At 35.9% G+C, this 25,266-nt stretch overlaps 1 protein-coding gene across 9 annotated transcripts in view; it reads left to right on the plus strand.

Moving 5' to 3' along the window:
• Positions 1-25,266, plus strand: part of PIGN (phosphatidylinositol glycan anchor biosynthesis class N) — a 103,293-nt gene that overhangs the window by 5,526 nt on the left and 72,501 nt on the right. For 4 of the 9 annotated variants that reach the window (XR_014302872.1, XM_082699378.1, XM_082699376.1 and 1 more), the window contains 7 exons: positions 11,453-11,701; positions 14,277-14,398; positions 14,881-14,979; positions 17,098-17,204; positions 22,148-22,272; positions 23,953-24,083; positions 24,983-25,099. Coding sequence is in view for 8 of the 9 variants with exons in the window: in XM_082699378.1 (XP_082555504.1) it covers positions 11,481-11,701; positions 14,277-14,398; positions 14,881-14,979; positions 17,098-17,204; positions 22,148-22,272; positions 23,953-24,083; positions 24,983-25,099 (922 nt within the window). In the remaining variant the exon portion in view is untranslated. Of the gene's footprint in view, positions 1-9,311; positions 9,415-10,349; positions 10,479-11,452; positions 11,702-14,276; positions 14,399-14,880; positions 14,980-17,097; positions 17,205-22,147; positions 22,273-23,952; positions 24,084-24,982; positions 25,100-25,266 lie in introns of those variants that run through there. The other 5 variants (XM_082699381.1, XM_082699377.1, XM_082699383.1 and 2 more) reach the window with 3 other exon arrangements.

Genomic DNA, 25,266 nt, shown 5'->3' on the forward strand with positions numbered 1-25,266 from the left:
TTAAGACATTCTAAAGTGGTAGCTATACTAGTGCTCCCGTCAGGTAATTAAAAGCTTCAAACTAAATCTCTGTCTCACACCACATACAAATAAATTCTAGATAATGCCAGGTGAAAAGCAAAAATCTTAAACTTAGAAATTAGTTCTAATTTAAAACTATTTTTATGTGACATTAAAATGAGAGAAGTTTTCTTATGGAAAACACAAAAAAACTTACTCCAGAAAGAATAAATTTGGTAAATTATACTGTATTAAAGTTATAAAACTTTTATTTAACAAAAAGCACCATGATCAGATTTGTGTTCGCTTTGTTGCATGTGTGTTGCAAATAAATATCTATGTGTCTATATCTATATAGAGAGAGATACACAGGTACACATGTATATCATATAAAGTTCAAGTCCAGGAAAAAAGGCCAGCAAGCATAATCCTATGTGATCAAAGGATACGGATACACAGTTGAAAGGATGGGAAACCCAGTTGGCCAGTAAAAACATGAAAAGATGTTCACTCTGAGTAGTGATCAGGCAAACAGATACTCAAACAACAGGATGCCATTTCATCCTGTGTAGGTTGGCATAAGGTAAATATGATAGTAACAGTCAATTATGGGGATTTAGAGAAAGCATGAATTCTCATACACTGCTGAGGACACTTTGCTACTGTCTTGTAAAGTGGGGAATATAGGTTTACACCAGCAACTCCACTTAATAGAGATGATTTTCAAATTTATTTGTACGTAAAATAGTTTGAAATACTTTTTCACTATCACATGCTATATTCATACAATGTACATGCATGCATGTGCACACATAGAGAGAAAATAAAATACTTTTTCAGAGCCATCATTTACCTTCCTACTTCTGAAGTACTTTATTGTGATGTATTCTCTATCCTACCCTGTTCTATTTCTTTTTTTTTAAAGAAGCTAATTGCAATCCATCAAATTAATTTTGTGATGGATCATCATTCTGTTTGTCATTCTGAAAATCTCCCAAGTTTACCATGAGAGATAGGCTAAATTGCAGCATTCTTTGTAGTAATGACAATCAGGGACAATGTCTGTCAAGATAATTTTCAAATAAATTGTAGTATAGTTATATAATAGAATATATGTCTAAATATTTTAAAATAATATATAAATTTTTGATAGTGCTGGCTAGAATAGGCTCATAAAAGGAATAATGGCTTGCATGTATCCTGATAAAAATTATTTTCTAAGTAGGATGAGGAAAGCATGAGTGCAAATACTAGTGATTATAATGTTAATCTAATCTTGTAGAATGAAAGCTTTTATTTTTTTAAAAGATTTTATTTATTTATTTGTCAGAGAGATAGAGAGAGTACAGTCAGGTAGAGTGGCAGCCAGAGGCAGAGGGAGAAGCAGGTTCCCTGCTGAGCAAGGAGCCGGAGCAAGGAGCCGGATATGGGACTTGATCCTAGGAAGCTGGGATCCTGAGCCAAAGGCAGCCACTTAACTGACTGAGCCACTCAGGCATCCCAGAATGAGAGCTTTTAATCCCATTATTGACTGAGTTTAAAATGTCTACCCTCCCTGTAGAAGAATTCAGATAATCTATGTAGGAACTTCATGCTCTCAGAAGATAAGAGTATAACTCAGTATAACTCCCTACTCCTTAAGTATTGGTTGTACATACAGCAGTTTCCTTCCAAAGAGTAAAATATGAAATCATTAAATTTATAGTGGAGAAACCTGACAAACACCACCTCGGCCAGAGGATCAAGTTTAATATCCGTTGTCGATAAGCCTTGTTGATGGCATACGCCCCTGGTAAGATGTGATAAAAATGGCACCTTACACATGTGGTTTTCCTTCCTCTTCTCTTCCATAACCCCATTCTAATCATGAGAAAAATATCAGACAAATTCCTACAAGAGAAGTCTCCTACAATATACCTGACTAGTACTCTTTAGAACTCGCAAGGTCATCAAAACAGGCAAACTATGAGAAATTGTCCCAGCCAAGAGATGCCTAAGGAGACATGATAAGTAACTCTACTGTGATATTCTGGAACAGATAAAGGATGTTAGCTATGAAGAAAAAAAATTGAATTCCTCTCAAGTATGTTGCTGGGTATGAATCCTCTAAATAATTAGCAACTCCTGTTGGTTTACTAGCCATGAGGGAATTTGAAAATTAGTTTTTTTATGGCATTTGTAAAGTCACATGTAGTTTTCACTTGAAAGTGACATATATCACAATGAAAAAAATATACACCCCAAAATAATAAGTATAAAGAAACAAATGAACTAGTGAACTAATAAAGAAACAAATGAACAAATGAACTAATAACCTGGCTTAATAGTTTACCTGATGATATTCTGTTGTGTGCAGATCCCAGGTACTTCCTTAGCGTTTTAACTGGCAGTATTTACTCTTCCCATAGCAGGTGAACAGAGCCCAAGAGAACTGCGAAACACCATCTTTAAATAATAAGCCCTTTAATATGGCTTATGCTGATATAAACACTTAAAGGCTACAAGTTTAGTAAATAACCTTTATTTACAAGAACACAGGTTACATGAAATCAGAGCTGTCCATGAAATTTGTGGTGGTTATAACTATGACTCTAGCGAGTGTTATCTTTTGAGTACAGACTTAGGCTTCAAATTAATTTTTTTTCTATTTAAAATAGCTCCAAGTTAATTTTTTTCTACTCTATTTTTAGATCTATAGAAAAGTTTCAAAAATAGTACAGAGAGTTATTGTACACCCTCCACACTGTACCTAATGTAGACATCTTATGTAACCACAATGTAGTTATCAAAACTGGGACACTAACATTTGTACAAAACTATTAACTAATCTGCACTTCTTAGTTGACATTCACCAGTTTTTCCACTCTTGTCTATTTTCTGACCCAGGATCCAGTTCAGGTTTCCTTATTGTGTTTGGTTATGTCTCTTCAGCCTTCATTCTGTGACTATTCCTCAGTCTTTCCTCGTCTTTCATGACCATGATGCTTTTGAAGAGTACTGGTCCGTTATTTGGCAGCCTGTTTCTCAATTTGAGTCTGTCTGATGTGCTCCCATGAATAGATCAAGGTTTGCATTTTTGGCAATACCGCATCTTCTTTTACCAAAAATGTGCTATGCTGTGCCTTTCTTAGTGCACCGTATTGGGATTACATGATGTTAATATGTCTTATTACTGGTTATGTTAACTTTGACCACTTGGTAAGGTGGTGTCTGAGGGGTTTCTCCATTATAAGTTAGTGTTTTACCCTTCGTAATTAATATTTATTTGGGAGAGATTTCTTTGAGACTGCAAATAGCCTGTTTGGCTCACACTTAGACCCAGTGAGTTTAGCATTTATCAGTGCATCTTGCTGGTAACAAGTATTACTGTGGTGTTTGTCTAGTTGTAATTTTATATTTTTCTCATTCCTTCTCTGTGTATTAATTGGAATTCTTCTGTGGAAAAGAGATGTGAGATTCTAAGATCATTAATATCTCATTGCCTTCTGGTGGAGATCCTTAAGTTATTACCTGATGAAGTAATTATTTCTAACACGATTTTGTTTTAAAGATTTTATTTATTTATTTGACAGAGATCACAAGTAAGCAGAGAGGCAGGTGGAGAGAGGGGGGAAGCAGGCTCCCTGCTGAGCAAGGATCCTGATGCGGGGCTCAATCCCAGGACTCTGGGATCATGACCTGAGCTGAAGGCAGAGGCTTAACCCACTGAGCCACCCAGGCGCCCCTCTAACATGATTTTTGAGAAAAAATACCAACTATATTCTCATTTGGTTTTCCTTCCTGAAGTTCTTTTAGATATTCTCATTTCACCTTATCTTTCTTACATTGAAATAAATTATTTAAAACTAAGGATCACTTGAAAATGGGTTAGAAAGTACATGAGTTTTAGGGTTAAGGCCTATGTATAAAATTCGTAAAGACCATTAGAATAAAATATAATGAAATTATACAAACTTACAAACTTTACGAATTTTATACATAGGCCTTAACCCTAAATACTAGTCATACTAGTGAAATTTAGTATGATTTGTAGAGTGCAATATATAAGATCATTACTTTGAGGAAGGGAAGAATTTGTATCGTGTAGTTTAGTACGGAACCCATTTGTGGGTTGTTGGCATGGCCCAGCTGAGGACCTGATGAACTAATGTGGTGGTTGTGAATGTGGAGAACTAAGAAGCACAGGCCCTTTTGATAATAGAACCCAGGGGTTGCTTGGCCGGTTCAGCATCTGCCTTCAGCTCAGGTCATGATCCCAGGGTCCTGGGATTAAGCCCCACATCTGGTTCCAAGCTCAGCCGGAAGCCTGCTTCTCCCTTTCCCACTCTCCCTGCTTGTGTTCCCTCTCTCATTGTGTGTGTGTGTGTGACTCTCTCTCAAATAAATAAATAAAATCTTAAAAAAAAAAGAAGAAGAAGAAGAAGAAGAAAGAAAGAAATAGAACCCAGAGGCTCCTGGATGGCTCAGTCGGCTGAGTGACCAACTCTTGATTTTGGCTGGGGGCGTGATCTCCAGGTTGTGGGATCCAGCCCCATGTAGGGCTCTGCACTGAGTGTGGAACCTGCTTAAGAGTCTTTGTTTTCCTCTCTGCTCTTCCCTTCCACTCACACTCTCGAAAGAAAGAAAGAATGAAAGAAAGAAAGGGAAATAGAGAACCCAACTGGACACTGAGAAATATTAAATAAATATATAGTGCTTGTATCATTAATATTTGGTGGTAATGAATATTACAAGTCTAATCAGGAACTTATAAAAATTGATTTGACTGGAACAGGAAAATACAGTATACCTTTTTCTTTTTTACTGCTTTCTTTTAAAATAATGTAAACTCAACTATTTAAAGTTTTATTTAAAAAATAAAAATCGAATGCTTTATACCCTAGAGTATTGCTAATGCTTTACATTTGTATGGTGCATTGTCTTGGTTATTTCACACTAGACTCCTGCCATGGAATAAGGCTGATGGTATCTTTTTTTATGGATAAGGAAGCTAAGACAGGGAGTGACGTGACTGAGATCCTGCTGTTCTTACATACAGAGTGTGATTTTTACCTTAGCTCTCTTATAGCTGTGGGAAGGTCAAAGTTCTCAAATAAAATTTTTGTTTGATAACTTCAGTAAGCTGTTGGGTAGTGGAAAATTTGTATGTTCCTTTAACACATAGACTTTGTTTGATACGTTATTCAGAAAGCTGTGTAATAGCAATAGGGAAAAGAAGAAAGAACATTAAGTCCAGGGAGTTAGTTGTAAATGCAAATGAAAGTGGGAAATGACATAGATGTTTGCTTATTTATAACCATATAGAAAGTACTAACTTTTCCATGATAAAGAGGAGATATTTAAGTCATTGTGAGCTTGGGGTGCTTGGGTGGCTCAGTCGGTTAAGCGGCTGCCTTTGGCTCAGGTCATGATCCCAGTGTCCTGGGATCGATCCCCACATCTGGATCCCCATTCAGGGGGAACATGCTTTTCCCTCTTCTTCTGCGCCCTGCCCCCACTTGTGCTCTTTCTTTGTATCTCTCTCTTTCTGTCAAATGAATAAATAAAGTCTTTAAAAAGAATATATAAATCAGTGTGAGCTTCTGTACATCCGGATATACCATATGTGCTTTAGCTCTGACTAGAATTTAAGATCTAACTGGAATGAAGTAAGTACTTGAAAAGCAACTTACTTTGAACAACTGAGTAAGATACCTGGTAGACTGTGTCCTGGAATGGAAGATAGGAAAAAAGGATAATAATTGAATATAATATTATGAATGATTTTAGACAAGTAAATTTAATAATTTGGATGAAATCAACAAATTTCTTAAAAGGTATAACTACCAAAACGTACTCAACAATTAGTAAATCGGAATATCCCTAAAATATATGAAGAAATTGAATCTAGAGATAAAAACCTTCCCACAAAGAAAACTTCAAGCAAGTAGTTTCACCAGTGAATTCAGTTACACAGTAAAGGAAGAAATAATACAAATTCTACACAAACTCTTCCAAAAAATAAAAGAGGTAGCAACACTTCCCAAGTCATTGTCTGATACCAAGACCAGAGAAAGACAAGAATTACAAGAAAAGAAAATTAGAATCTAATATCTTTTCATAAACATTGCTTTAGAATGCTCGATTATATTTTTAGCAAATGAAATCTAACAGTCCATAAATGGATGACACTTAATAACCAAGTAGGGTTTATTCTGAGAATGCAAACTTGGTTTAACATTTGTAATTCAATCAGTGTAATCCACCACATTAAGAGACTGAACTAGTAAAACCAAATGATCATGATCATCTCAAAAGATCCAACAAAAAGCATGTGACAACATCCAGCATCCATTCATGATTTTGAACTCCACATATGGGAGTGAAAGCAAACTTCTTTAACTTAATAAAGGAAACTTCCCAAACCTGGAAGACTGACAACTTTCACCCTAGAGTTGGAAGGCAAGAATTTCTGTTGTTACCACTTCTGTTCAACATTGTACTAGAGGTCCTAGATTGTACAGTAAGCATGAGCCAAAGATAAAAGACACTTATAATGACAAGGAAGAAGTCCTTCATTCATAGGTGAAAATAATTATCTCTGTAGAAAATCAAAAGGTATTCACATAAAAGCTACTATATAAGAGTTTTTCGGTGTTGCAGGATACCAGGTGAATGTATAAAAATGGGTGATTTAAGAACTAACAAAGGGAAATTGAAATACAAAATAGCATGTACAATAATATCAAAAAAATTTTTTTAATTTGTTTTTTATTTATTTTCAGCATAACAATATTCATTATTTTTGCACCACACCCAGTACTCCATGCAATCCGTGCCCTCTATAATACCCACCACCTGGTACCCCGACCTCCCATGCCCCGCCCCTTCAAAACACTCAGAATGTTTTTCAGAGTCCATAGTCTCTCATGGTTCACCTCCCCTTCCAATTTCCCCCAACTCCCTTCTCCTCTCTAACTCCCCCTGTCCTCCATGCTATTTGTTATGCTCCACAAATAGGTGAAACCATAGGATAATTGACTGTCTCTGCTTGACTTATTTCACTCAGCATAATCTCCTCCAGTCCCGTCCATGTTGCTACAAAAGTTGGGTATTCATCCTTTCTGATGGAGGCATAATACACCATTGTGTATATGGACCACATCTTCCTTATCCATTCGTCCGTTGAAGGGCATCTTGGTTCTTTACACAGTTTGGCGACCGTGGACATTGCTGCTATACACATTGGGGTACAGATGGCCCTTTTTTTCACTACATCTGTATCTTTGGGGTAGATACCCAGGAGTGCAATTGCAGGGTCATAGGAAAGTTCTGTTTTTAATTTCTTGAGGAATCTCCACACTGTTCTCCAAAGAGGCTGCACCAACTTGCATTCCCACCAACAGCATTCTCCACATCCCCTCCAACACATGTTGTTTCCTGTCTTGCTAATTTTGGCCATTCTAACTAGTGTAAGGTGATATCTCAATGTGGTTTTAATTTGAATCTCCCTGATGGCTAGTGATGATGAACAGTTTTTCATGTGTCTGATAGCCATTTGTATGTCTTCATTGGAGAAGTGTCTGTTCATATCTTCTGCCCATTTCTAATATCAAAAAAATTTAAAAAATATGTAGGGGTGAATTACACAAGCATGAGGAGAGTTTTAAGGGTTATGGGTATGTTCATTATCTTGACTGTGTTTATTGTACCTTTTAAATCTGTACAGTCTATTATAGACCAGTTATGCCTCAGTAGAGCTTTAAATATGCTATAAAGATATTATTGGAGCATTTCAAAAAAGTTGGGGTGTACAGATGGTAGATGAGATAAAATACTGACATTGAACATACTGAAGTTGACAATTGCTGTCTGTGTGTTCTCAGGAAATAAGCACTGAAATATTTAGGGGTTAAGGGCCACCATGAATGTAATTTATCTTCAAATGGTTCCGAAACAGTATTATGTGATTTTATACACATGCGTGAGTAAGATAGACAAAGGGGTAAGGTAGACATGAGGGGTAAGATAGACAAAGCAGGGACAGGAGAGGCAAGAGGAAAAATGACAAAGCAAACAAATGTTATCATAGATGTATGTGGCTAAAGGATATGTGGGTTTTTGTACCATTATGCTTGCAACTTTTTTCTCAGCTTGAAATTATTTTCAAATAAGTATTAAAAATCTGTATTAAAGTAAGTGCTATCATTTATAAAAATTCCTTACGTAGGACCCAAAATAGGTAACTAAAAGAAAAATTAATTGAACTTAACCAAAATTGGAAAGTACTGCTCTTTGGAAAATACTGAAAAATAAAAAGGAGGGGGAAAAAAAGAGTTTTAAAAAAACATGTCCATTAAACACATGAGAAGTTGTTTGACATCACTGGTTATCAGAGAAATGTAAATCAAAACCACAGTAGGTCACAAGTAAGTACCCACATACAGAAAAAGCAAAATTAAATGGGCTACTGTACCAAATATTTTTGGCAAATATATGGAGCAACTGGGGCTATCAGACATTTCTGGCCTGGAGGACATTATACTAGCTGAAATAAGCAGTCAGAGAAAGACAAATATTGCATGATTCATCCTATGTGAGACATCTAAGAGAGTCAGACTCACAGAAGCAGAAAGTAGAATGATGGTCGCCAGGGTCTGGTTGGGGAGGAGAAATGGGAGTTGTTGTTCAGCAACTATAACATCTCAGGTACCCAAGATGAGTAAGTTCTAGACATCTGCTGTACAGTCTACAGTTATCAGTACTGTATTGTGCACTTGAAAATAGATAAAGGGTAGGTCTCTCATGTTAAGTGTTCTTACCAGAATTTAAAAAACAAAACAAAACAAAAACAACATATAGCTAAGAAAAATAGCAGTAGAGCAGTTATATGCTAAAGTTGATGCTTTGGTATAAAACAAAGTTTGAGACTTGGTTTCTCTAAGAGATTTACATCCATTAGATTAGATTTTTAAAGTCAACAAGGATGGCAAACAAATTTTTCTCACATGATCAATCCAACTTCATGTACATCAGAAACAATAATATTAGCCAATAGTTAATGAGTACTGACTGTAGTAGGCACTATTTTGCATATCTTACACATATTACCTCAATTCTTTTTTCTTTTTTCTTTTTTTTTTAAAGATTTTATTTATTTGACAGAGATCACAAGTAGGCAGAGAAGCAGGCAGAGAGAGTGGGGGAAGCAGGCTCTCTGCTTCCAGCAGGCTTCTCTGCTCAGCAGAGAGCCCAATGGGGGGCTCGATCCCAGGACCCTGAGATCATGACCTGAGCCGAAGGCAGAGGCTTTAACCCACTGAGCTACCCAGGCACCCCTCTTTTTTCTTTTTTTTTAAGATTTTATTTGAGAGAGAGAGAGAGAGCACAGAATGGAGCAGAGGGAGAGGGAGAAGCAGACCTTCCACTGAGCAGGTAACGTGATGGTGGGGCTTGATCTTGGGACCCTGAGATCATTACCTGATCCGAAGGCAGACGCTCAACGACTGAGCCACCCGGGTTCCCCACATTAAACACATAATGTGAAATGTCTAAAAGTTAGCATAAAAATTACATTAAAAGTTAAATTAATCATGTTGACATTTTTAATAATGAGAAAATGGAAAACAACTCCATGTTTACCAGTGTGGAGGTGATCAGGAAAATTAAGGCATGCCCATTGGATAGAGCATGGTGATGGTACATGATGTGTGAGAAGAGTTTTTTAAAAAAAAACAAATGTTCATGTATGATAAAGAGAAAATCAATATGTGAAATTGTGAGCCTTTATAAAAATGTAGATTAGATAAAAACTAAAGAATGTAACAGATTTTTCTTTAGGTGGTAAAATCATAAGTAATTTTTCTTTATTTTCCAAACTTACCACAGTGATTATTTAACTTTTCAACTTTTTTTTTTTAAGATTTATTCATTTATTTTAGAGAGAGAGAGTACAGAGGTGGGGCAGAGGGTGAGGGAGAAAGATTCTTGAGCAGCTTCTGTGCACGGAGCTTAGAGCCTAACACAGGGCTCAATTCCACAACCCCGAGATCACAGCCTGAGCCGAAACCAAGCCTTTGCCACCCAGGCACCCTGTGATTGTTTTACTTTTATATTCAGAATACGATTATTAAGATAATGTTTGCTACGTAGTTGAAGCTCATGTATACTAGAAAAAGCAAAATATTTGCCTTAGGTTGCATAATAGCATCTACTCAGTAAGGGACTTTTATAATTTGTGGAATATCTTTGATCCTTATTTGACTCTTAAATCTCTCAGGAAAAAATGGCCCATAATTTGGCCATTTACTTACTTTACATTCTTTTACAAAAAGACGAGTTGAGAGTATTTTGTTGTTTTTAATCTGCAGGGAGATTCACCAACAAAAGTAAATTATAAACTGGCTTGAAAAGCATTCCCATGGACTTGATCTTGGCAGTTAATGGCATACTGTCATACAGTATTATTTAAATGTTTCATGTTGCTTAGTTTTCCTTCTGTAAGTATGTATAAGTTTATCAGATCTGTGACTATGTCTTCTTGGTGTTCTCTCTTGTACTCCACACAACATTATGTACAGAATATATGCAAGAGCATTTTAATTGAATTTGTGAATATAACTTGCACTTCCATTGGTTCAGGGAACTAAAAGTCTTCCTTTAATGAGTGTACTTTTTTTTTAAATTTTATTTATTTATTTGACAGACAGATCATAAGCAGGCAGAGAGGCAGGTAGAGAGAGAGGAAGGGAAGCAGGCTCCCTGCTGAGCAGAGAGCCTGATGTGGGGCTTGATCCTAGGACCCTGGGAACATGATCTGAGCTGAAGGCAGAGGGTAACCCACTGAGCCACCCAGGCACCCCGTGAGTGTACATTTTTTGAAACACATGAAATTTAACTACCTTTTCCTTCCTGTAAGTTATTTAAATGGACAAAAATGCATATAATCTGTCAGGACTATCTAGAAGTCTCCTGAGCTGATAACCAAAAGTCCAAAAGAAAGAAAAAAATAATCCTCAGACTTTAAGTAATGTTAAATTCCAGGAGTTTTAATGGTGGTCATGTGGACAACCAAGACCACCATGAATTATATTTTCTATTTTATATAGAATTTGATTTGACTGGACCCTGACCCATTTTACAACTCATTTATATATTTGTTTTTGACCCTATGTTAGTTTTTATGAGTTTAGTATACACTTAAATTTATTATAAATAGTTTAGTGGTATTAATTGGGTATCATACTTGAACTTTCTCTATTTGTGTGAATGTATTTTATCATGTATTTTATTTCAGTATTACTTCATTATTAAATAATGTTTTTGTTGCTATCATACATGAAAGTGAAGATGTAAATTAGGTAAAATTTTAAAATATATGTTCAGAGTATATGTGGTCACCAAAATATGTGAAAATATATATAATTTCATTAAGGTTTACCCAAATTTAATTTAATTTTGTTCCCTCTTTCAGTTTTTCTTGAAGACTTGTTATACTGGATATGCTACTCTTCTTTATTTTGGGATTGCTCGTACATTTTGTGTTCTTCGGCTCCATCTTTGATATTTATTTTACATCTCCTTTGGTTCATGGAATGACTCCTCAGTTTACACCATTACCTCCTCCAGCAAAAAGATTAGTACTGTTTGTTGCTGATGGCCTGCGGGCAGATGCACTTTATGAATTCGATGAAAATGGAAATCCTAGAGCGCCATTTATTAGGTAAGCATGTCAACGGATACAAAGACCTTTCTAGAAAGTGTTATCTTAACACTTTTATCTCATGTTGGACACAGAAGTGATGACGAGAAAGAGAATAGGGCACATATACATCTGCTTTTGTCTTATGGATTAACAAATTTATTTCCTCCTAGGAGATAGGTATGACTTTAGCTGCTTGGCTTAACTTGTCCTAATTTCTCAAACCTGACTTAAAACTCACTATATTATCTTTTTCTTATAAAATAAACTTGTTACTTTTTTAAAATAATGACAAACATAAATATTAATGAATTGCTAATTATAGTGCTGTTTAACTAAAAAATAGAATTCAAATGAAAACAGACATAAAATACATAAAGCCCTTCTAAGTTTATGTCACTGTTAATTGTGATTTCAGATTTTATGAAGTGACTTTAAAAAGAAGTGTTTAATTTTTTTTTAAGATTTTAATTATTTATTTGAAACAGAGAGAGAGAGATCACAGGTAGGCAGAGAGGCAAGCAGAGAGAGAGGGGAAAGCAGGCTTCCTGCCGAGCAGAGAGCCCAATGCGGGGCTTGATCCCAGGACCCTGAGATCATGACCCGAGCCGAAGGCAGAGGCTTAACCCACTGAGCCACCCAGGTGTCCCAAAATGTTTAATTTTTTTAAACTTAGGGGCTCCTACAAATAATTGCTATTTTTCTGATTAGTGACAAGTCTCTCAAAAGCCCTTCTTCATGCTGGTATAGAGATTAAACTCAAATTCAAGTCGAAATTTATCTAAAGTATTCCATTTTGTCCTGTTTTCACCTACCATCATTACTTTTATCCTTTACTGTGTTTGTTTTCTTTATAGTACTTGGCATGAGCAGGTTCTATGCAAGCTGGGCCTCTGCTTCGTATACTACTTTATTTCCAGTTCTTAGAACACAGTGGGAAATTAAATATTTGTTGACTGCTAGAAGAATGAATGAACTTGGAATTCTGTTGAATTTCCAGAAATTTGAGGTGGCTCAAAGAAATGCATACCATATTAAAGGATAAAAGTAATTAAGTGACCAACACAGGGCAGTGGAAAAATATGAGTAGGAAAATAAGAGCAAACCAGAGTTAAGTTCGGGTCACAAAAATTTGTCACATAATTTCTACAGATAATTTAAAATTGGGGTAATATATTTGGAGGAATTTCTTAGCTGTCACAGAAAGGAGAGAAATATAGTTCATTGCAAATTAAGAACAAAGTATACCGGTTATTAGAGAGAAGGTGAGCTTTCCTGGTAGCACTTACTTCTCCTTTGGCTGGTGGGTAGCAGGCCAAGAGCTTACGTAGTTCATGTGCCTTGTCCTGTATGCCATCATGTTTTTACAATTTCAGGAATCTTCTAGTTTCTTTTAAATCTGTTTGTGAAAGGTTTTATTTGTTCTTCACTTCGGTTTTTTAAAAATATGATCTGAACTGATGAAAACGTTTTTAAACAGAGATATCCGAATTTCTTTTATACCTCCTTCTTCGTGTTGAAGTTCAGTTTTTGTTAAATAACTAAAGAAGTTAAAAAATATTTCTCCATAACAAGTGGTTCACTGTTTTTCAAACTTCTACTTATTATGCATGCGTTTTACCAAAATTGATTTTAGGATGAGGTAAGTCAGTAATAAAGAGTATCTAAGCCAGTACTCACAGTTACCCTTTGGTGGGGGCAAGCATCACCCCCAGAAGCTGTTACTGATGTAGTCATTGTTTGATAGCTTGTTGCTCTACTGCTTTCTCATGTGCCTTGGCATTGCTAGTGAGTCCTCTGCTTTCATTGCAAAGGATACTGATACATTTTAGCAAAAAAATGCTTTTGCCTGTTTTAGTCTCAAATTTAGTCTCAAATTTAGCAAAAGAATGCTTTTGCCTGTTTTAGTCTCAAATTTAGTCTCAAATATAATTTAACTCCTAATTAGGAGTCTAGCTGTTTCCCCATCTTTAATTTTTTTATTTTGAGAATTTTTCAACACAGAAATTGAAAGGATTATATATATGATGAAACCTGTATACCTTATTCTAGATTGAACAATTTTTGTTTTCATATTTGCATCCACTCTCTCAATACACATGCACACTTACACACACATGCTTAAATTTTTAATTATTCTTTTTCTGACTAATTTGAAAGAAAGGTCTCATGACACTTGACCACTGAACACTTAAGCATGTGTCACGTAAAAACAAGGACTTTTCTCCTAGAGGACTGCAATACCCATCACACCCGGTAAAATTTGACATTTATAGAACAATATTGTGTATGTCAGTTGTTTCTCATGTAACAAACTATCTGAATACTTTGTGGCTTCGTACAAAAATCGTGTGTTTTGACTCATAGTTCAGTGTTGTGGCCAGATGGTTCTTTGTCTCACCTAAGCTCATTTATGCTGCTGAATCCAGCTAGTTGGAGGGCTGGGACTGGGCTCAGCTGGGATCAGAAAGATTCCTCACCTTGTTAAATTGTGACTCACTGTTTGTTTTTGATTCCTTCTGTAATAATCTTGTTTTTCTAACACTCTAATAGGATTTAATCAAAGTCTGTGCTATTGATCTATAATATCTTTTAGGAATATCATAATGCATGAAGGCAGCTGGGGCATATCTCATACACGCGTGCCAACTGAGTCTCGGCCAGGTCACGTAGCCCTGATAGCTGGGTTTTATGAAGATGTCAGTGCAGTTGCCAAAGGTATTATCTATGTGGACAACTTTATTATACGATAAACATATTGCATATATACTGCTTCTTTAACACTGAATTATGACACAAAGTGAAGTGTGTTTTGGCATACTTTTGGCAAGTATTTTAGCTCGCTTGAGTTTATGAGTAACATAAACACATGCTGGTGTTGATTCAAGAATTAAGCTTTGGTTTTTTATCATTCTGTGCTACTGAAACAATCTGGATGGATCCATGGTTTTCCTCAATGTTAACTCTCAAAAGTTCAAAAGCGATTCTTTGGTTTAGTAAGAAGTAAACTATCTATTGTAAGCCTTTTAAAAAAAGGTATAATACATATAACATAAAATCTCTTACTAGTTTTGCATTTGTTCTGTAATTCTCATTATTACTATTTGAAGAATACTTCTTTAGGGGCTATAGTAATACTTCACCATATATATGTTACTGTTGTTACTATTTGCTTTTTTTTTTTTTTCAATGACCTGAAGGATGGAAGGAAAATCCTGTAGGATTTGATTCTCTTATTAATGAAAGCAAGTACACATGGAGCTGGGGAAGCCCAGATATCTTGACTATGTTTGCCAAAGGTAAGAGTCATTGATTATATTTTCTTAGATGGTAATGTAATGAACCAGTATGGTAATTTTTGTGTATTGCCTACTCTATTTTACTGATTTTTGAGATACTTGTTTTTACATATTTAACATCTCTGACATAGGAACATATATTACAATGGATAGACATGTCCGTTTGATTTTTTCTTTTAGTTGTACTTGAAATATTGGCACATCATATAGTTGTTGGTATCTTAAATTCAATGAAGTGGTATATGGCTCTCACATTTAACCACTTATAATCCTGGACAAGTTAGCTGATATCTCTGAACTTCAGTTTGCCTTTTGTAAAATGTGATGATAATAATAATATCTATCTCATAGGTTTGTTTTTAGGCAAATTGGGTAATTCCTGTGAAATATTTAGCTGTGTGCTTATCATGTAATTTTTCATTATGATGATGGTTTTGAAGTCTGGTTCATTTTACTTTGATGATTTATGAAGTTTGTAGATATTCACAAAGATTTAAATGCTATAACTTATAATTCCTATTTTCATATATTCAAGATAATGCCATTGGATTTGTTCTGTTTGTTTCTGTGCACTGATTACAAAATTCATTAATATTATTTTCCTGAAATTATCAGATTCCACTTGAAGTTTGTGTCATTAAATGCTTTTTAGTGAGAGTAGAATGACTGGTCATTTCACTTGATAAAAAGGTTTTGTAACATTATACTTAGCCATAGGTCCTAATAATTGGCATTATTGAATATTATTGTATGTCCTGAAAGCAAAATATATATTCAGAATTTTACATATGATATTCATAGAACATAATTGTATAGGTCATGGTAAAAAACCTTAAACTAGGGGCGCCTGTGTGGCTCAGTGGGTTAAGCCTCTGCCTTTGGCTAAGGTCATGATCCCAGGGTCCTGAGATCAAGCCCCACATCAGGTGCTCTGCTCCGTGGGGAGCCTGCTTCCTCCTTTCTCTCTGCCTGCTTCTCTGCCTACTTGTGAGCACTGTCAAATAAATAAATAAAATCTTTAAAAACAAACAAACAAACCTCAAACTATTTGTCATACACACACATAAACACACACACACACACACACTCCTTTCTTTGGAAAAGAAAGCTTTTGCGGGGACTGGTGGTGGTGAGGGTGGATTAAGTTGCTGTGATTCATCAAGCTTACCTTCTTGCTTCTGACTGTAGCTGATAAGATGTAAGACTAACACCTGAATCAGAAACAATCCTATAGGAATGTTCCGTTTAGGGTAACCAACAAACTCACTCAGAACTGTACTTAGGATGTGGAAAGTGGAATGACTGAGTGGTGGTTGTGTCATTGGAACTGCTATTGCTATTATAAGAGATCGTTATTACTTTATTCTATCTCTTCCTCGTGACCTGTAAGAGTCTATCTCAGGAATTCACCAAGTTGATTAGATTCTTAATTAAATCTTCTAAGTGTGTAAGATTAATATATTTGTTGACCCCTTCAAAGAATTTAACAATGGATAATATTTATTCCCTTATATTGAGAAAAATACACATTTTATGAATAAGATAAGGGAAATTTTTGAATTTTCTTCTTGCTTTACAAAGTACCAAATGACTTCATCTATTTTAGGTTGTAGTGTTCCAAGACAGACAAATTTGTGAAGAGTTTAATCTGTACAGGGAGACAGACTTTGGTATTTATTTTTGTGGTGTTGTGTATTAGCACTGTGACTTTGACTAAATTAATTAACTTATTTGTAGTGTATCTTTAAAATTAAGAGTGTTACTGTGAGAACAAAAAACAACAGCATGTGAAAGTACAAGTCATGGGGGCGCCTGGGTGACTCACTGGGTTAAGCCTCTGCCTTCGGCTCAGGTTGTGATCTCAGGGTCCTGGAATCGAGCCCCGCATTGGGCTCTCTGCTCATCGGGGAGTCTGCTCTCCCCAACCCCCCGGCTGCCTGCCTCTCGGCCTACTTGTGATCTCTCTCTGTCAAATATAAATAAAATCTTAAAAAAAAAAAAAAGTATAAGTCATGGTCCATGGCACATGAAATAAAATGTTCATTATTCCTGTTTTCTCTTCCCCATTATAATTTTGTTATAATTGTTAAAAAAATTTTCCCAATATTTCCCTTTCAGGTGTTGGTGGAGACCATATTTATACATATAGCTATGATGCTGAGAGTGAGGATTTTGGTGCCCATGATGTAACAAAACTAGATACTTGGGTTTTTGATCATGTGAAGGTGAGTGCTATTGAGTTGATCATCTCCAGCTCATGTATTTGTACCCAAAGTACTAGACACTGATTTGTTGTAAATACATCTTAATTTTTTCCTACTTGCTTAAATATGAAAGTTCTATATTTGTAGCATACTATTTTAAAAAGACTAGATTCTAAGAAATTACACATTCTACAATAAACAGTTAATGGAAGTTTTTAAAAAATAATTTGAAAAAATAACTTTTTTAAACTCCATGTTTCTGACAATTAAATGCGCTCCATAGATTGGAATTCAGGCAACTTGTATTTCATTCCTATTTGCTGAATAATCCTAGGTAAACCTTGATCATTCTTTGACCATACAATAGTCTTTTATAGTGGTAAGATCATGTAAGATGTATAAAAACTGCTTTTGAAAATGCTAATCAAATGTAATGCACTGAAAACAGGATTTTTAAAAAATTATACTTTAGAGAAAGATAAAAACAAATTAGCAAATTAGTCATCACAAAAATAGTTTCTCTAAGAAATAAATTGTTTGGACTATTTGATAGCAACAATTACCACAATTTTCACCAGGAATCCAATAGAATTAACATTTTGAAAAATTGTTTGAAAATCTCACTTGTGGATAATGGCTTCCTTTCTTCCTGTCCATTGTTTCTCATTTACATATTACAACTTACAAGTTGTCTGTTGTAAGGAACATTCATTGATTGACCTTAATGGTTATTCTTTTTACCAGTAGTGTCTTTGGAACTGACATTGTGGACTTCTCCATGATAGAGTCATTTTTGTTAGTTAGTTTGTAAATATATTCCTCAGTGTATGTCTGCATTTTTCTTTGTACTTACTTAGCAGGAATTAAGTGTTCAATACATTCTTTGATAAACCCTATTTCCTTCATCAAGATCTTTCTTCCTGAAATATTTCTTTTTTCATTTAACCTATACTTTTGTCAACAGGGAACACTTGAAGTTAAATAAAATCTCTTTAAGAAAATAATTGACAGGGGCGCTTGGGTGGCTCAGTGGGTTGAGCCTCTGCCTTTGGCTTGGGTCATGATCCCAGGGTCCTGGGATCCAGTGGGCATTGGTCTCTCTGCTCTGCTTCTTCCTCTCTCTCTCTGCCTGCGTCTCTGCCTACTTGTGATCTCTCTCTCTCTCTCTTTCTCTGTCAAATAAATAAAATATTTTTTTAAAAAAAGAAAACAGTTGACAAATTTTACTTTGCTAATTATCGCTTCTTAATATCATCTACTTATGTTAGCATCCCTGAAAGATATTTGGCTGCAATTTCATATACACAGCTTAAAATGCTCCAGGTTCATGGATTTGATTCCTTGTGTATGGGCAGATACAGCTTATGGCTGGTCTGATTTTATGTCTTCTTTCCTTTCTTTATCTCAATACTGCTAGTCATCGGAAAAAATGATTTGCCCATGACTTCATAAAATATGTTTTATATGTATAGTAATAACAGTAACACAAAATCATCAGCAGTGAGAAATGGTATGAAGCAAAAATACAGGGACTAAGAATATACCTTAAGAAAATTGTTTTCTAGACAGTTAGGAGAAGGCTTTTCTGAGAGTTTTGAGGTGGTCTCAGAAGTATAGGAGACAAAGTTGGATGGACCTGAATTGACCATGAAAAAAGAATATTTCAAGTGAAACAGCAATATATGTAAATCTTGGGCACTGAAGGACGAGCCAGCATAATAGATTTGAGTAACTGAAGGAAGTTAAGTTGGAAGGTGTACTCACTGGGAGCAAGATCTGAGGGGAGGCTAGACAGGGAGTCAGGGGTCTTACCTGGGCTTATGCCTGGGCCAGAGACTCATGCTTGATCCAAGCAAAACAAATCCATGTAAATGTCTACTCTTTTTTTTTCTTTTAATGTGGTAAAATACCTATCACATAAAATTTGCCATTTTAGCCATTTTTAAGCAGACAGGTTCAATAGTGTTAAGTATATTCACATCACTGTACATCCAATCTCCAGAACTTTTTCATCTTGCAAGACTGAAAGTCTGTGGTCAGTAAACAAATCCCCATTCCCCACCCCACCCCAGCCTCTGGCAACTACTATTCTACTTTGTTTCTTTGCAGTTGTACCTATATATCTATGTTTTGTATCTAGATAGCTCATACAAATGCAACCAAGCTGTGTTTTCCCTTTGTGAGTGGCTTATTTCACTTAGGGTCATGTCCTTAAGCTTCATTGGTGTTGAATCTATTTGCTTTTTAAAACTCTGTGCAGGGGCGCCTGCATGACCCAGTCACGTAAGCATCTGCCTTGGCTTGGTTCATGATCCCGGGGTCCTGGGGTGGAGCCCCTCTGCAGGGAGTCTGCTGCTCGCTCTGTCTCTCCCCTTTGGCTTGTACTCTCTCACTCACACACTCGGTCTCAAATAAATAAAGAAAAATCTTTAAAAATAAATGAAAAAAAGAAAACGCTCTTTATTATGCCTTCTGTGACTTCCTTTTGCTTCACTTTGCTTCCCGCTAGACTTAGATAACCCTCTTCTGTATTCCCTTGATACCTCTATCTTAACTACTTTATTATGCCGCAGCATTGGGCCAATTTCCAGTTCTATATACATCTTGTTGGTAGAGATACTGACTTTTCCTCATTGTTAATTCAGTTCTTTTTTTTTCCCCCAAAGATTTTATTTATTTATTTGACAGAGATCACAAGTAGGCAGAGAGGCAGGCAGAGGGGGTGGGGAAGCAGACTCCCCACTGAGCAGAGAGCCCGATGCCAGGCTGGATTCCAAGACCCTGAGATCGTGACTTGAGCCGAAGGCAGAGGCTTAACCCACTGAGCCCCCCAGGCGTGCTGTTAACTCAGTTCTTGTCAAGGCATTGTCTAGTACAGAGATAAAAGTATTAGCTTAGATTAGGTTAAGTTCTGTGTAATAAGGAAAAAAATTCGGCTTAAAAGTTTACTTTTATCTCAGTAAAGATAATGCCCAAAGTAGGCAGCCCAAGATTGTTGCAGTACATGACTATTGTAATGGTTCCACAGTGTCATTAAGACAGGTCTCTTGAATTTCTCCTCTGTCCTCTGAGCTTGAGTTTTATCTTCAAGAGATGCCATTATTTCAGTGTTTTAGGACAACGTGCAAGGAATCAGAAGACCTTCTTTCCTACTAACTTTTATGAAGAGCCTTAGGTCTTCATAGTCTTTTGACTGAAATAGTTGATTTATATCTCGTTGGCCACAACCACTAAGGCACATCTAGCTGTATGAGAGGATGGGAGATAGGTAAGTTATAAGGTTGAGCATTGGCACGTCTCGTGAAATCACAGGTTTTTACTCAGAAAAAGAGAGTGCAGGTTGGGAGAGTCATCTAGTAGTCTCCCTTGATGCATAACAAATATTTGTTGAGTGTAGAAATGAATGAGTGCCTTTCCAAGGTGATGAGGGAAAGTGGGGACTGATGCTCACTAGCCAACTTAATACAGAAGGGAAAGTAGCTTCAGGTATTTTTCACCTCTTGTGTCCAAAAGACTAACTTTTAAAAAGCCAATAGGAATCTAACTAGTTGAGCTCTACAAGATTAGTATTTCATAGCTTCCCAAGTCTTGTGTCCATATATGAATGAACAGCACTTCTTACACCCTGAAATATTTTTTTTTTTTTACCAGTCGTGGAACAAATTCTAACTTAAGTTGCTAGGTTTGGGGAGGCTTTTGTCAGCTTTCAATTATATCATTAGAATTTAACTCCTTTCTTTTGAAGAACTTGCCACTTCTATCTTGATTGAAGACTTCTTAGGGGGGACACCTGGGTGCCTCAGTCAGTTAAGCGACTGCCTTTGGCTCAGGTCATGATCCCAGCGTCTTGGGATCAAGTCCCACATCGGGGCTCCTTGCTTGGCAGGGAGCCTGCTTCTCCCTCTGCCCCTGCCTGCCATTCTGTCTGCCTGTGCTCTCTCTCTCTCTCTCTGAAAATAAATAAATAAAATCTTTAAAACAAAACAAAACAAAAAACTTAGGGGCTAAGTAGAATGTATATGAAAACTAGGGCTTGGTTTTATGCATTTAAGGAGGGTGGTAGCAGGTTACATATTGGGTTTTTTAATTTACTTCTATTTTTGAATAGCAGGCTTCTCTAATGGCACCATTTGTATTTTTTAATATTTGTAATAATGAAGTTATTTCAAGAAGTACTTCAGACTTGTATTGGACAATTAAATAGCTCTTGTTAAAGTTACTATCTACTATATGGTTAGAGACATTTATATGAACAATAATTATGTATCTTGGCCTAGCCTGTTGACTTATCTAAAATAATTTGAAAGTATTCCCCCAGGTACTTGTTTACATGTTCATGTGTATGTAAGTAGCAATTTAATCCTCTGTCTTAGGATGTTTTGATTCCAGCTTGTCATTATGAAATTAATATAGTAATTTTTGACCCATATTTTATTAAGTTCGGGCATTTTTCTGTCATACAGTGTGAAGAACAAATTCTAGTCTTGGGAGGCGGAGAGTGTTCGGAAGCTAATCACAGTGTCCCGAGTGAGCAGTTATGGTTGGACTCGTTGGACTATGGTGGTAGTCTAGACAGGATAGCAAGAAGTAGTCCAGCTCTGAAAACATTTAAAAATGATAAAATGTTCCTAAAATGTTGTCTCTAGTACTGTTTTGCTTGGCTCTTGTCAAAATATTTCTTCAACCTGCTGTATTTTATTTGGTGCTTATGAAATCAAGATCCCCCTTCTATAACCTTTCCTTGGCCCGCTTCTAGCCCAGAAAATAGCTCACTCCTTATTCAGATGTTGCTGTCTGAACCGACAATAAGAACTTTGTATTGGTAGGTCCTGAGGACAAATTTAAACAAAATAAGATAGTTTAATTTTATTGTTATATATAAATGTAATTAAATGTTTTTATCAGAATTATTTTTTAAATAAAACAAATGAACTAAATTTCTTAAACTCATTTGTTACCTATAGGAATTCTTTCATGCTGCCAGAAACAACCAATCTTTGTTTTCTAAAGTAAATGAAGAAAAAATAGTCTTTTTCTTACATTTGTTAGGAATAGATACAAATGGACATGCTCATCGGCCAACATCGAGGTAATTTTAATGCTGTGTTTAATTTTGTGTTTTTGAGGGACTTAGCTATTCTGTTTAAACTTTTAAAGTACTATAATTTGGGGGTGCACCTAGGTGGCTCAGTTGGTTAGGCATCTATCTGCCTTTGGCTCAGGTCATGATCCTGGGGTTCTGGGATCAGCCCCACATCGGGGTTCCTGCTCAGTGGGGAGCCTACTTCTTCTCCCTCTTTCTCTGCCTGCTGCTCCCCTGCATATGCTCTCTCTCTCTCTCTCTGGGTCAAATAAATAAATAAATAAATTTTTAAAAAAGTATTACAATATTTTGTAGTTATCACGTTACTTATATTCCATATTCTTGATTTATCAAGACAGGAGAAAAACTATATGTTTTAGAAATATTTAAGGAAAACCTGAGGGGGAGAAAGCATTTATATGGTGTTAATATTTATATCCTGAAAAGATGTAATTAGCTATTCTTTGTGTGTTCCATTTAATCAGTATTGTATCTAGAAAATGTATAAAGTTTTGTGTACTATATTTCAGTAGCACTCCGGTATAGAACAACAAATATTTTTCTCAGTTTTGCAGACCATAAGAGGAAGAATCCATGTTATACTTCTATTCTCTACTTAGAATTTGGTTTAGCTAAATCTAACTATAACTCTAAAGCCTATTGACTAGCTGCCAGGAATGAATACCTCATGCTCCCCTTCTTCAACATGATGGACTGTCGTAAGTGATAGAGTTCATACCAAAGCAGCCTGTTCAACTGAATGGAGTGCTTAAATATAGTTTATTTACCATGTTATGTTAACGTCTATGTCACAAACACTCTAAGGGACGGAAACATTTTATACTTGAAACAGTGATACTTACCTATTAATACAACAAGAACAATATAGATTGCATTATAAGAGACATGAACTTGTAAGTCATGATACATTTGAGATGTAAGAAGTATTCATTAAAATATATTTGCTAGTATAGGGGGGTATTCTTTTAAAGTATTTCTGAAGTCTATTTCATATTCTTTTGCTTCTTTAAAAGGAGAGAATAGGGGTGCCTGGGTGGCTCAGTGGATTAAGCCTCTGCCTTCAGCTCAGGTCATGATCTCAGGGTCCTGGGATTGAGTCCTGCATCGGGCTCTGTTTGGCAGAGAGCCTGCTTCCTCCTCTCTCTCTGCCTGCCTCTCTGCTAACTTGTGATCTCTGTCAAATAAATAAAATCTTCAAAAAAAAAAAAAGAGAGAATAGTATTTTTAACAATCTTAAGAGCTCTGATTTTAAACTACTAATGATGAAGTCTAAGAGTATTTTAGGAGGGACTCCCAGTGGCTCAGTCAGTTAAATGTCTGCCTTCAGCTCAGGTCATGATCCCAGGATCCTGGGATCGAGTCCCACATTGGGCTCCCTGCTCAGGCAGGAGTCTACTTCTCCCTCTGTCTGTTGCTCCTCCTGCTTGTGTGCACGCTCGCTCTCTCCCTCTCGTTCTCTTACAAATAAATGAATAAAGTTTTAAAAAAAGTGTTTTGGGAGTGATGTACTCTATGTTGACTAATTGATGAATTTAAATAAAAAATTTTTAAAAAATTAAATATCTTAGGAGTTACCAACTTTAGGTGTAATTAGTTGATGTTGATGAAATTTGAGTTTTCCAAATTATTGTAATTTAATTTGTTCTTCTTTTTCTTTTTAAACAGGGAGTATAAGGACAACATTAAAGTAGTTGATGATGGAATAAAAGAAATTGTGTCCATGCTCGAACATTTTTATGGAAATGATGGGAAAACAGCATTTATCTTTACCTCTGACCATGGGATGACAGACTGGGGTTAGTCTGTCTTTAAACAACATGTACTTTATGATTAAAGTAGTGGTAAATATAGCTTGCAGGTATCTTGTAATGTTGAAAAAGATTAGATGTCTTAGAATATGCAAAGTGTCTAGCACACAGTTGTCTGCTTAATATATTAATGTAAAAAAACTGGTCTTATGTAAGGAATCTTTCTTTTAGCTACAAAAGGAATATATTCTCATTTAAATGAGAAATTAGAGGACAGTGTGGAGAAGAAAACAAAAAGTATCTATCCTATCATTTATCTTACTAGAGTTAACTGTAAGTGACGGCAAACAGGGTGAGGTTAAAGTAGTATCACCAGGGACTCTCGGGCTACTGAAAGTCTCCCCTAGATGAGCTTGTCCCTGTGAGATTCCCAAGGCAAACACAGTGTGTGCACAGAGAACACAATAAGGCAAGATGAGGTATGGGTCCCCAAATCACAGTACAGGATTCTAGCAAGCTGGTACCACTCTATAATGGCCGTTTGGCTTACACCAAACAGAATGGCCTGGAATAATCTCATCAAAGAGGTTTTGCCATCCTCTCCAGAACAGATCTGGCCTTGACTGACTGCTCGCCCTACACAGAGCTGCTCTAGTGGCATCTCCTCCAAGTCTTATCATGAATATTCTTCTTCTGCTATCAACCAACCAACAGATACTCTTTTTGTTGGTTGTTTTTTTTTTTTTTTTTTGCCTGTTTGTTGTGGATGCTCTGACTTGCTTTGGGAATATTTTAAAACTAACTAATGAAGAGTTGTAAGCATTTGGGAGTGTAGTGGCTAGAAGTAGAATCATATGGATTAACTCTTTAAAATTAAGTATTTAAAAAAATATTTAGTTGTAAGTTAGTTCTTGCTTGTCTTCTTACTCTTGGAGTCTTATTTGTAGGTTTCCATGGCGCTGGTCATCCTTCAGAGACTTTAACTCCATTTGTCACTTGGGGAGCTGGAATCAAGTATCCCCAAAAAGTATCAGTGCAGAAATTTGATGATGCATTTTTGAAAGGTATAGACATTTATCTTTATTGTTTTTATAAATATAACAATTTAAAATAAAACCAAAGTTTAACTTTAAAAGATTACTTTTCAAGTTATATAAAAAATGTTTTAGAACACTTTTGGTAATATATCTTAAAATCATTAAATCAAGACATGGTCTCTCATCATTTGTTT

This window comes from Mustela nivalis (genome assembly GCF_964662115.1).
Source record: "Mustela nivalis genome assembly, chromosome: 14".
Taxonomy (NCBI): Eukaryota; Metazoa; Chordata; class Mammalia; order Carnivora; family Mustelidae; genus Mustela; species Mustela nivalis.